This window comes from Sylvia atricapilla, chromosome 23, assembly GCF_009819655.1.
Source record: "Sylvia atricapilla isolate bSylAtr1 chromosome 23, bSylAtr1.pri, whole genome shotgun sequence".
NCBI classification, from domain to species: Eukaryota; Metazoa; Chordata; class Aves; order Passeriformes; family Sylviidae; genus Sylvia; species Sylvia atricapilla.
Window position 1 is genome coordinate 7,138,080 of NC_089162.1, and position 11,662 is coordinate 7,149,741.

At 57.4% G+C, this 11,662-nt stretch overlaps 1 protein-coding gene across 2 annotated transcripts; it reads right to left on the bottom strand.

Annotated features, from left to right (window-relative positions):
* Nucleotides 1-733: 733 nt before the first annotated feature.
* Nucleotides 734-6,011, bottom strand: LOC136371039 (5-hydroxytryptamine receptor 3A-like). Of its 2 annotated transcripts, none has more exons than XM_066334839.1 (9): nt 5,945-6,011; nt 3,792-3,955; nt 3,612-3,656; nt 3,164-3,273; nt 2,412-2,581; nt 2,032-2,192; nt 1,583-1,793; nt 1,205-1,435; nt 734-1,032 (listed from the first exon to the last, which is right to left on the bottom strand). In XM_066334839.1, the coding sequence occupies exons 1-9, from the start codon at nt 6,009-6,011 to the stop codon at nt 734-736; spliced, it is 1,458 nt and encodes a 485-aa protein (XP_066190936.1). The 2 variants fall into 2 exon arrangements, with proteins under 2 accessions (XP_066190936.1, XP_066190935.1); XM_066334838.1 differs by having other exon boundaries at nt 3,792-3,958.
* Nucleotides 6,012-11,662: the final 5,651 nt, after the last annotated feature.

Sequence of the window (11,662 nt, forward strand, 5' to 3'; positions counted from 1 at the left end):
AGTCTTGCCCTGGGGCTGGTGGGTTTGAGAGCAGATGTATGAGACCCAGGTGGTGTCAACCCACCTGTCCCTCATCACCTGCAGGCTCATATGCAGAGATGCTCCTAGAGCATGAGATGGGTCCTTATGGCATCTGCCACTCTTTCCTCTCCTCTTCGCCTAGTGCCTCTGTCCTGGCAGCGGCAGATCGACAGCAGGAGCTGGGGACCTACTGCAGCTGTGATGGCAGTCCTGCCCCGCGCATCTCTCCCAGAACCGCGTGCTCACGGAGTCACTCCCGTTGCCATCCCGGTTTGGCCGCGGCCGGAAACCGGGTCTTTTCCTCTTTGCGAAAATTGCTGAGCACAAGCACGGTGGGGATCTGCTGGGCAAGCGTGCCCGGGGCCCGGGGTAGGGAGTAAAGGCAGCAGCCGGGGTGTGCGGTAGGGGAGCCGAGGACAGCGGGACCCCTGGGGCACTGGGGATCCCCCGAGGCAGGGGGGACCCCACCCGATGCCGGGGGACCCCGGGCCGGGAGGCGGCTGGGCCGGGCGCCGGGACCGCTGTCCGCGGTGCTGAAGCCGCGGCCGTGGCCGGGGGCGCTCCGGGGGTTGGCAGGCGAAGCATGGAGAGAGGTTTGGGCAGGGTCGTGGGGTCCTAGGGGGCTCCTGCTCAGCCTGGGTCGACAGACACTGGCGAATCCCAGAGCCAGGGAGAGCCCACAGGAGCGGGTTCCCTGAACAATGGGCACTGCTCAGGCATCCCTCCACACCGACCAGAGGGTACCCAGCGTGATGCTGTAAGCCAGGACGGCTGCCAAGTACACCCGGAACAGCAGGACATCCAACACATAGCCCACTTGCAGCCACTCACGGGCGACATCGCGGAATTCCTCCCGTTTTTCCAGGAGCTGGCGGATAGCCGTGGTCTCGCGCAGGACCTCCTGCAGTGCTGCTGAGCCTTCCGTCCGGCCAGCAAAGGCCAGTGCAGACCTCGTTCCCCCCACTGCCCCACACTCCCGAGGGTCCTCACAGACATAAGGGGTCAGCTTGGCTGAGGGATGAAGAGGAAGAAATGGAAAAAAACTGTTTAGATGGGGAACTGGGATTTGTGAGGGTGAACTAGACACCCGGTTCACCATACAAAGAATGGCCGTGTAGGTGTAGATGGCTGCAGAGCACCTAGCTCCTTCAGTTCCCACAGGTCCTCTCTGTGCAACCCTTACCTGTGCTGTCGTTGTTCTCCACCTGCCCGGAGGCGTCCAAGCTTTGCATCCTGCTTTGGCTGAATTTCTTCCTGTCCCGGATACAGAGCAGGATGGTGGCTCTTTCCAGCAGATGTTTCACCCACTCAGGGACATGGGGTTGCAGGTCTTGCTTGTGCACCAGGTGCACAATCAGGATGGTCTCTGTCAGGCTGATGACAAGCAGTGCCATGCACACCACAAAGTAGATGCCTGCAGAGGCATCAGTGAGGTGAGTGACCTGCAAAGGCTCATGCACAGAGCACAGGCCTAAGCAAATCCTCCCTGCTCAACTCTCAGGGCCCTGTGGTCTGCCCATGATTGCCATGGCAGTTGGACAGGTGGGTGGAACCACCATACCTATCAACGGGGTGCCGACGGCAGTAGCTGGCAATGTGTCCGATACAATAATGAGGAAAACCGAGTAGCCCAGCAGGAGAGTGATCTTGAAAGAGACCCTCTCACCACTGTGGGGAGGTAGGTAGAAGCCCACAATATCCATCACCATCAGGAAGATGCTGGGGAGCAGCAGGCTGACAGTGTAGAAGAGGGGGCGTCTCCGGATGACTACCTGCAGGACAGAGACAGAAAAGGCTGTGAAGGGTTGAAACGAGACCTTCAGCTGCTGTGACTTTTTGCCAAGGCAGGTGAGGGTGGTGGGAGGCACTAAGATGAGCCAGAGGAAGGGTTCACTAGCAGGAGCCTCCCACCTGCAGGAAGAAGCTGCAGCACAGAGTAGGAAGAGGGATGGGGCAAGTCCCTTCCCTCGTGCCACATCCCCGAGAAACACAGTAGCCAAAGGCTCTTACATAGAACTTCATCTCAGCGTAGCTGTCACTGCTCTTGACACTGAACTCCTGGAAGTGGCTGAGGACATAGAGCAGCTCCCACTCGCCCTGGTTCATGAAGACGCTTCGGTCGAACTTGACGAGCTCCGGCTGACGCCACAGCGAGAGGTTGATATCACGAACTGGGGGGCGGAGGGGACGTGAGAATTAGGGGTACCCCGCCCAAAGCGCCGGCAACTGCCGGCACCTCCGCACCGGGCTGCGTGCCTGCCCTCCCTGCACGCTTCCCCGATCCGCTGGGGCCATCTAGAGGGACGAGTTGCCTTCTGCACGGAGCTTCAGCCCAGCAGACGTCCTGCCCGCTCCCCGAGTCCCCTAGCCGTGGGCGTCCCAGCACTCACTGTGGTGCAGCCAGCTGGTGAAGGTGAGAGAGCAGTTCTGAACGTCGAAGGGGAAGTTGTAGATGTCCAGGCTGCAGGCGGTCATCACCTGGATGGGTTTGAGGTTCTGCACCTCCCCGTGATGGCTGACGTAGACGTAGGGGACGTGTGGGGACTTTCCAACATCCACACTGAGGGCATGAGGGACAGAGATGTGGGCTCGAGAGCACTCTGGGCAGGGGTTCCTTCTGCCAAGTGGCATTTCAGGGGGGAACTTCCCAAGAGCCAGGCATTTGCCCCCTGTTCTGCTTTTTTTGGTAATACCCTTGCATGCATTTCTGCCTACCATCACCTCTGCACTGCCCAGACTGTTCCCTTCTCCCAGCCCAAGAAGTGTCTGTGACATCGTCCTAGAGGATGTCCCCGTCTCAGGGAGCACTGGGAACACCTTAAATCCCCACAGAGTGGGAATGACATGAGATAGCTCCATGGGAAGGGCCAGCAGCTCTGCAGCTGCCCTTGCATTGTACTGTCTTCACAAAGCTTTCTCCTGATATCTGGATCTCACCCCCAGCACAGTGAGGGTAATTATCGATGGTTGTGGTTAGCCAGCATTGGAAATGGCCCAACTGCCCAGCCAATCCCCATCTGCAGCTCCCCGGTGTGGGCTCTGCCAGCTCTGTGCCAGGAATACAAAGCATGGGACGGTACGTGCCCATGGGGAGGGTGTTCCAGTCCTGGTGTATCTCCCTTGAGACTTTGGCTGCACTCACAACTCATTGATGAGGATGTCAGGCACCCAGATGCTCTCTACAGGGAGGGAGATCTGCGTCAGGTTGTCGAAGTGAGCTGGGTCCCACCTGAGGAATTCATCTGTCCAGTGCTGGGGACAATGGAAAGGGGACTTGGTGGGTGAGGTCCTTCCACTCTGCCAGCACACAGACCCCAGGCTAGCACCAGCAAGGTTCCCACCCGTGGGAGGGAGGGAAGACTTATCCTTCAGCTTGCACAACGGCCTACAGTGCAAAACAGGGAGCATGAAAGCTGAGCCTAGAGGTTCGTGTGCTACAAAGGTCTTGCCAGCCCCCAGGATGTGGGGGGCTCCCCTCACTGCTCTCCTGCAGGATTGCACACTTCTCCCGCGGGAAGACATGGGGGTTTGGGGCTGCTTGATCCCGAGGGGGGCCAGCAAGGAAGGGGTGAGGTTTCATGGCTACTTACCTGCCTGTACCAGATGTAAGTGGTCAGCACCTGGTTCTTCTCATCCTGTGGGAAGATGAGAATGGTGTCAGAACAGGGGCACTGACGCTCCGGGAGATGGGCAGAGCATGCCGGGGGGATGCTGCACACCAGGTACCATTCCCTCCCTGGAGACAGGTGGAATGGGAGCAGAGGACTCACCACACTGAGGATGGCATAGACCATCAGGTCGATGGCCACGTTAGTGGTTGTTCGCCAGTCCCGCACGGGCCGGGTGCCCTTCTGGTAGTGTGCCAGGAGGAAGTGGGAGAGGCGGCGCAGGGCGGGCTCCGAGGGCTCCAGCATCCGGCCCCCGTGCTGGGCACCTGCTTAGCAGAGGGAGAAAGGGAGGCAGGGAGGGAGGCTGCTTGCACTCATTCAGCAGCTGCCATCACCCTGGGGTGTGCCATGCACTGCGGGATGCTGCTGGCTGCCTGCCCTCACTTACTAGCTGGGGTTTCCCATCCAGCTTAAATAGGAGCATCCTGATGGGAGATAAGCCTGGACACCACAACCATCACCTAACATGTTACTGATACCCTGTGCTGTGCAGGTCGTCAGCACTGTGGCCTTTCCCAGCCTCAGAGGGCACAGCTGCCAGCCTTCACCTCTCTGGACAAGTGCCTGGACAGCAGCAGCAGGGAACCACACACTGCCGCTGGGTAAGTTTCATACCATTTGCTCCCTCCAAGAGCCTTTCTTTGCTCAGCAGGTGGAAGCAGTGAAGGTTAGAGAGGAAGCAGGATGCTAAATTCATTTATTAGGTATCTTGGTATTTGCTTCCAGTGAAAACAGTCCCTTCACTGGTGCCAGCAGCATCAACCAAGGGCAAATTGCTTTCAGCACCATGTCCTCACTGTCAGGCAGCTGCAACGCCATGGCTGCGCCAGGGCAGCAGTGCTACACTTGTGGCTGTGCTCTGCAGCACACTCAGCCTCAGAGTCCAATTCCAGCATAATGGAAGAGACTAATTGGAATAGATCTATGGCAACTTGGGAAAAGATGCTGGAAGGGAATTTTAATCTGTATTTTAAGCTAAAAAAAGAAAAAGCAGCAGCCTCAGCCGATCTGACATTGTTCACAAGTGATAATACTGGGGAGCCAGCCAGGTGCATGATGTTCACCCAGGGAGGCATGAACCAACAGAGGCAATGAGGTGGGCGGAGAGGCAGCAATTAGAGTGAGGGAAGGAAACACAGGCACTGCCATCACCATGGCTTGGGCCAAGTGGCCTTTCCTGCTGCAGCTGGTGGAAGCTGGCTCACACTTGCACTCCTCCTTGCACCTTCTTCTCCTCACATCTGCGCCATCCATATCTGCATCAGGATGCTCTGGCAGCAGGGAAATATCTTTGCAGAGGGAGGACTCAGCTGGGTTCACCTCAAATGCTCTTTGCCTCTGCTCCAGACACTGTGCTGGTCTGCCCAGCCCAAATCTGTGCAAGGGTTGTGCTGGCAACTCACCCGGTGCAACTTAGCACAGTCCTGGCACAGCCTTGGCACAGCCCTAACACCCGGGGATCTGTCTGCACAGCCCTTCCTGCCTCCTGGTCAGCTTTGCTAGGGTGAGAGTATCACTCTGCCCGCTCCTTTTCTGCCACCTTTGATGCACTAATTGTGGGAGAAGGTTTGGGAGTTGGGTGACAGGAGCTCCATGACCTATCCAGAGATCTGAGTCTCTAGCCCGCTGAGCCACTTCAGCCAGGCTCGTGCAAACACTTTCAGCCAGGCTGGTGCAAAACAGCTCAAGGCTTTTTGTGCTATTTCCCAGTTATGTTTGATGAGAAAATAATAATGGAATAACAAGAAAATAAGTTGGCCATCAATTTTGCACTGTGCAGAGCTGCAATTACAAACTATAGGAACAGCATCGTGCCCAAAGCCCAGCTCTGGGTTATGAAGGACTAAACATTATATTGGAGAAAGCCCTTCATCAGGCAGGGGGCTCAGGCGGCATGTCTCAGGCAGGAGACCCCCACATCTCTCTCTGTCCTCAGGGCTGGCTCTTGGCACAGCTCCAGAGTGCCTCAACACCCCGCAGTGATGAACCCACAGAGTAGAGGTGGGTTTTAAGGCTACGTTGCCTTGCTGCCAGTGTTACCCAGGCAGGACGCACCTTCAGGCTCTGCACCGGAGCTCTCCCATGCCCCAGCTTCTCCCAGGTATGTCATTTCCCAATAGCATGAAGGTTTCTCTCAAAAGCAGCCTTTGCCTGCCTCTCAGCGAAGCTCAGGTCCTGGGAAGGTGCTGCTCCGTGCCAGGAGCACCCTGCTCTTTCTCAGCTCCCCAGCCCTGCCCACGGGTCCCTCACCTTACCTGGGCTCTGTAGCGTCGAGGCCAGCGGCAGCAGGGCCAGGAGCGCCCCGAGAGCCGTGGGCACCATGGATCTGCTGGCTCCAGCCGCTGCAGCTCGGCGGAGGACTGAGCGGAGCAGGGAGGCAGGCGGCACTCGGATGGCTTTCCCCCTGCCGTCGGGTTTTTGAGAACGCCCAGTTAATCTCGCGATCAGCCTCTCGCTGCATCAAGTTTCAGGCTGGGAGGATACGAGTGGGGCCCACCCAGATATCCCCCCACCCCCGGCCAGCCTCAAAAGATCTTCCCCGTCCTCTGCCCAGGTGCCTGCTCGTGGCAAAGCGGGTTTTGGGGTACGAGCATCATGCTCATGGGCAGTGGGGGGCAGGATGGAGGGAGAGGGTGCTGCAGATGCCAGGGCTGCACCAGGAGATCCTCAGCAGTTGAAAAGACAGAGAAAACCCTCCAAGAGACGGGGGGGGAGCCTGTCCAGGGATGTGGTACTGACACAGGGTGGGTTTCCATTCAGCAGGGGAGAGGGGAGCTCTGGCTCAGGGTTCGCCTCCACACCCTGCGGCGGGCGGCTCTGTCCCGCTGACAGTGGCTCTGACAGTCGCAGGTGGGGGCAGCGTGTGCAGCCAGCCCTTGGCACCCCTGCCTGGGGCAGCAGCTTCCCCCAGCCCCTCCGACCTGCACCTACACCGGGGGCCGTTTCCACCGCAGGATTTGCATGTGCTGTAAATTTCGGCAAAGTGCTTCCTACTGGTTTCAGCTTCTCAAAATATTTAACGCCTTGGGGCAAACAAGACTAGAAGCAAAGCCCGGTCAAGTATTATTGTGTCAAAAGGCCCTCTGTGTCCATCCAGGCGTGGGTGCCCTGCTCAGGCTGCATATTCATCCCTCCGTGTCACAGCACCATAGTCTTGGGCTGGGCAATGTCCCTCTGCCTGGCAGGGGAGCGTCCCCTCGACCCTAAGCCTCTATAATCTTCTGCATTCCTGTATGTCTACACTGTGCTTGTGTGTGTTGCAGGTGCCTGTGCCCCCACAAAGCTGCCAGCTGCTGGAAATTCTGGGGAAGCGGCGGGCAGGGACCAAAGCCTGCGGCAGTGGCGTAGAGCAAATTGCATCAGATGCCGGCATGGAGTCACTTAAACGAGGTAAGAATTAGTGCAGGGCCCTGATGAACTCCCCCTTGGCTGCCAACAGCAGTGTCAGGGAGAGAGCGAGAGCAGAGCTGGGGCTAATTTGATTTCTCAGCTCCGTTAGTGGCTGGCAAGTCACCTCCCAGGGAGCGCCAGCAGCTCATAGCGCTCTCCCCTTATTGAATCTGGGTAATGAAAATCACGGGCAGCGCCACCACGGTGCTGGGGACTGTGCCCCGCTCTGCCCCCTCTCCTCCAGCCTCCTGCGTCTGCAGCCCGCAGGATGAGGCCAAGGGGGCGTGGAGTGCTCCAGTGGAGCCTCTGCTGCAGCATCATTAACTCTGAATTTTCTCCCTTGGGTTTTACATCTTCATCTTGAAGAGATTTTAATGTAGTTCCTATCAGCCCTCCTGTTATTGGATATCTAATTAGCGTGATCTACTGTAGCCTCGTGTTACGTGCGCACTCAGGGGGCTCTTGCGGGACATTTTGTGGGACGGCTGATATCAATCGGCAGCGCCCAGATCAGATTTACTTTCCGAAATAGCATAATGGGATTTTATTAGCCCTGTAATCTGCTGCACCGTAATTGCTTTTCTGGGAATCGAAGTGCTCAGCGCCTGGGGCTTCCCACAGCTCAGCCCTGCGTCCTGTGCAGCCTCTGCTGCAGCCGGGCATGGCAGCAACTCTGCACTGGGGTGGATGGGCACTCAGGCCTCCCTCCTGGAGCAGCCACGCCGCGAGCAGATTCCCTAGCTGCAGCAATCTCAGAGGCTGGGGAGAGCACAAGGGCACAAGCACAAGATCCCCCAACATGTGATGGCACAAGTGATGCTCTGCATTCCCTGCTCACCCCAATCTGACCTCATCCCTAGTCCTGGGTGCACAGCATTATACACTATATTCCTTCAGCAGCCCCCACCCCATGCCACGGAATGTGCTGGGGGCTGTTGAGCGATAGCAGGAGCATGGCTGGGCTCTGCACAGGATGGGTGTCGTAGCCAGGCTGGGGACCACAGTGGGAACAGGGAGGGAGACCTCAATTGTGGTGCTTGCCGGTGCGGAGAGGGCAGGAGAGGGAAGTAGCTCTCCTTCAGGCTGCCAGTGCTCGCCTTTCAGAGCGCGTTTGGAGCGTCAAAAACAATAAAGCATCAGCAAGGAGCCCTGGCAGCACAGCTGCCTGATGGCCCCGGCCCCATCACGCGCCCGAGGCCGCCCATTACAGAGCCTCACGTTCCCCGAATTGCATGTCTGCTATGATTTAACACTGCGAGACATGAAATAAACACCGCAGGCAGGGAGGGCTGCCGGCATGGGCAGGACCAGGCTCACAGCAGCCCCTGCTCCCGTGACACCCTGCACCCAGGGACAGGGGTCCTCTGGGATGCTTGGGCTTGCTTGCGAGCAAGGGTCTGCAAAGGGCCAGGGAGACACGCAGGATCTTTCCTCTGGCATGCACCTTGTGCAGCTCCAAGACTGAAGCACAGACCAAATGCCGTGAGCATTTGGGCTCGGTGTGGTTCCCCTTGGCTAATTTAATTTAATTTAGGGATGCTGGTAGCTTTGTCCCATGGGTGCAAACTGCGTGGCCCTTGGAGAAGCCAAAAATTGCCCATGCCAGGTACCAAGCCCATCCTCACCCCAGTGAAGGACCCCAACGCTTTTAAATCCCCCAGAGAAGGGATGGGAGTGCTTTCAAGTCCCCTCTTCCATTAGACACCCTTCAGGTGTTTGCAATATTCTGCCATTGTTGCATTACCACTAAAGGCAGGTAATAAATACGTGAAGGTATTTGAGCCCATTGCTGTTAATGAAAGAGATCTGGCTGACGCTGAGTGGGACGACAACTCTGCGTCATGGGCTGAGCACCATCCAAGGTCAGGCAAGAATTGCCTTGCTGAGAGCAGACCTGGCTGTTCTGTCCTGTATGACTGTCTTTTCCTTTTTCCTTTTATTTTAGTAGTACACCTGTGCCAGAGGCTTACTGGGCAGAAGAGGGACATTGGGCTGTAGTGCTGTCATGGCGACGTGCTGTCACCTTGGAAGAGTCCCCATCCCCAAGGCAAGTTTGCAGCAGGGATTGTGCACGTGATGACTGCCTTGATGTAAAAGCCTCATGTCTGAAAAAGTCTTGCAGAAAAGTCTTCTGCTTCTTCTTTGTGTTGAAATTCAATCCATGGAGGACTGTGGCAGTGCTGGAGAGGTCAGACATGCTGCGGTGTGTGGGAACAGCCCTGAAGGAGAAAGTGTTAGGAGACAATCCACTCAGGTTTGGGGGTCTTTTATGTTTTTTAACCACTTATTGCTTCCTTCTGCTAAGCCAAAGGTGTATGCAAACCAAACCTCTCAGGACACAGAGGGCATGTCTGCAGCTTGCTCTGTCTGACAGTGTACAGTCTCTCCCACAGTAAATTATCTTGGATGTAACAGTGCTGTGACTGCACTTAATGCTGCAAACAAATTGTTCTACACTCTAGTTAATTATCACAGCATTAATCAGGCTACTAAACATTAAACATGGCCTGGCCAAACCTGGAGCTGAAAATACAGGTCTGAGTTTATCTTTGTGACAGGGACATTCAGAATTTTTATGGTTAATAGGTTTTTAAGGTAGGAAAATCCTGGGGACCCTTATGTGAGCAACGAAGTCTGGACAGAGCACCATTCCCTATGCAGTTCATGGGGGTCTCAGAGTGAAAATCACAGTGCCCTGCACTACCTCCCTATCTCTCACTGTTAATAGCCTGGCAGGCTCCCAGAATGAGTGGAATTTCTTACTTTGTTGCATTTAAGCTTCACTGGTTGTCTTGTTTTTCCTTTGTACATCAGGGAAATTGGTTAACACCAGCTTCCTCCCTCTTGCCTCCCAAATTCCTCATCTGGAGTACCTGTAAGCACCAGGGAACCTAGGAACCTAGGAACAGCTGTCATCAAGGTCCCTACACCTCTTCCAAAACAAAAGGCAAGGGACAGTCTGTGACTACCCAGCAGAAATCCAAGTGTGGGAGATGTCCACTCAGTTGGGAAGGGGCATTTTCATGGGAGAATTGGCTATGAGGTTATGGCAGTGGCACATTGTGACACTACTATCCCCTTCCTCCAGCAGTGCCACCGCTCCCCTGGAATGCCAATGCCATCAGTGTCACAGGAACTTCAGTGCCCGGTGGGGACAAACCCAGGCTGACAATCTCAACTGACACATTCCTGAAGATGCAGGACAGGTTTTTTCACCAGTTTCTCCCAAGAGAGCTGAGCCCCGCTGGCTCCTCAGGTGGGGCCAAGTTGCCCAGGTGCCTGAGCCACACCCCATCCACGGGTCCTATGGCTGCACCGCTGGCAGTGTGGGGTCTGCACAGATACACCTGGATCCTGCAGAGCCCCCAGGGGCCCATTGCTGAGACGTCCCCATTTCAATATTGTTTTATTAAGTAGAATCCGGGCCGTGCAGAGAACACAGAGCCCTTTGGCTCAGCAAATCTGAGAGATGCCTATTTCCTGCTGATTTACCCAGGCCCGACAAAGCATGGGTTTGGATGGAGCAGAAAGCGGGTGCCTGCCCCTCGTTGTTTCGAACCTTTTTCTCGCGGATGCAGCCCTGGAACATCCCAGTCCCCTGGCGCATCCTCCAGCAGCCGCCCTGCTCGCATCTTCCCGCCCGGGCAGCACTGGGCCAGCGACGGCGGACACGTGTCAGACACAGCACCAAAACAGGGGAGAGGGCGTTATTATTGCTGTAATTAAAAGAAAATAATTCACTTTGATCAGTATGGAGGGGCGCGGCCAGGGCAGAACGCCGGCTGGGGCCGATGTTCCCTGCCGCTGGTGTGGGGACGAGGGAGAACGGGTTCGGCGGCCGGGGCGATGATCGGGGGCTTCCCGCGGGGAAACACGGGCGGGCACACGGCCGGACACACAGACGGGCACGGGCGGACACATGGGCGGACAGACGGAGGGTCACGGGCGGACAGACGGGCGGACACACGGCCGGACAGGGCGGACACACGGCCAGGCAGACGGACACGGGCGGGCACACGGGCGGGCACACGGGTGCACACGGCCGGACAGGGCGGACACACAGGCGGACACACGGGCGGGCACGGGCGCACACGGGCGGACACACAGACAGACAGACGGGCGCACACACAGACGGACACGGGCGCACACGGGCGGACACACAGACAGACGGGCGCACACACAGACGGACACGGGCGCACACGGGCGGACACACAGACAGACAGACACACGGGCGGACAGACGGACACGGGCGCACACGGGCGGACACACAGACGGACACGGGCGCACACGGGCGGACACACAGACAGACAGACAGGCGCACACGGGCGGACACACAGACAGACAGACACACGGGCGGACACACAGACGGACACGGGCGCACACGGGCGGACAGACAGACGGACACGGGCGGACAGACGGACACGGGCGCACACGGGCGGACACACAGACGGACACGGGTGGACAGGGCGGACACACAGACAGACGGACAGACGAGCGCACACACAGACACGGGCGCACACGGCCCCGGCGGGCGGCGCGGCCGGAACCGGAGCTGCCGCGCGTGCGCGCTGAGCGCGGACGGC

What these genes read in the sequence shown, in the direction of transcription:
- LOC136371039 (XM_066334838.1), bottom strand. Translation starts at nt 6,011, where the DNA reads ATGGTGCCCACGGCTCTCGGGGCGCTCCTGGCCCTGCTGCCGCTGGCC. An exon ending in CTCGACGCTACAGAGCCCAG is followed by an intron (nt 3,959 to 5,944) that starts GTAAGGTGAGGG and finishes CCCTCTGCTAAG; the next exon opens with CAGGTGCCCAGCACGGGGGC. An exon ending in CTTACATCTGGTACAGGCAG is followed by an intron (nt 3,274 to 3,611) that starts GTAAGTAGCCAT and finishes CATTGTCCCCAG; the next exon opens with CACTGGACAGATGAATTCCT.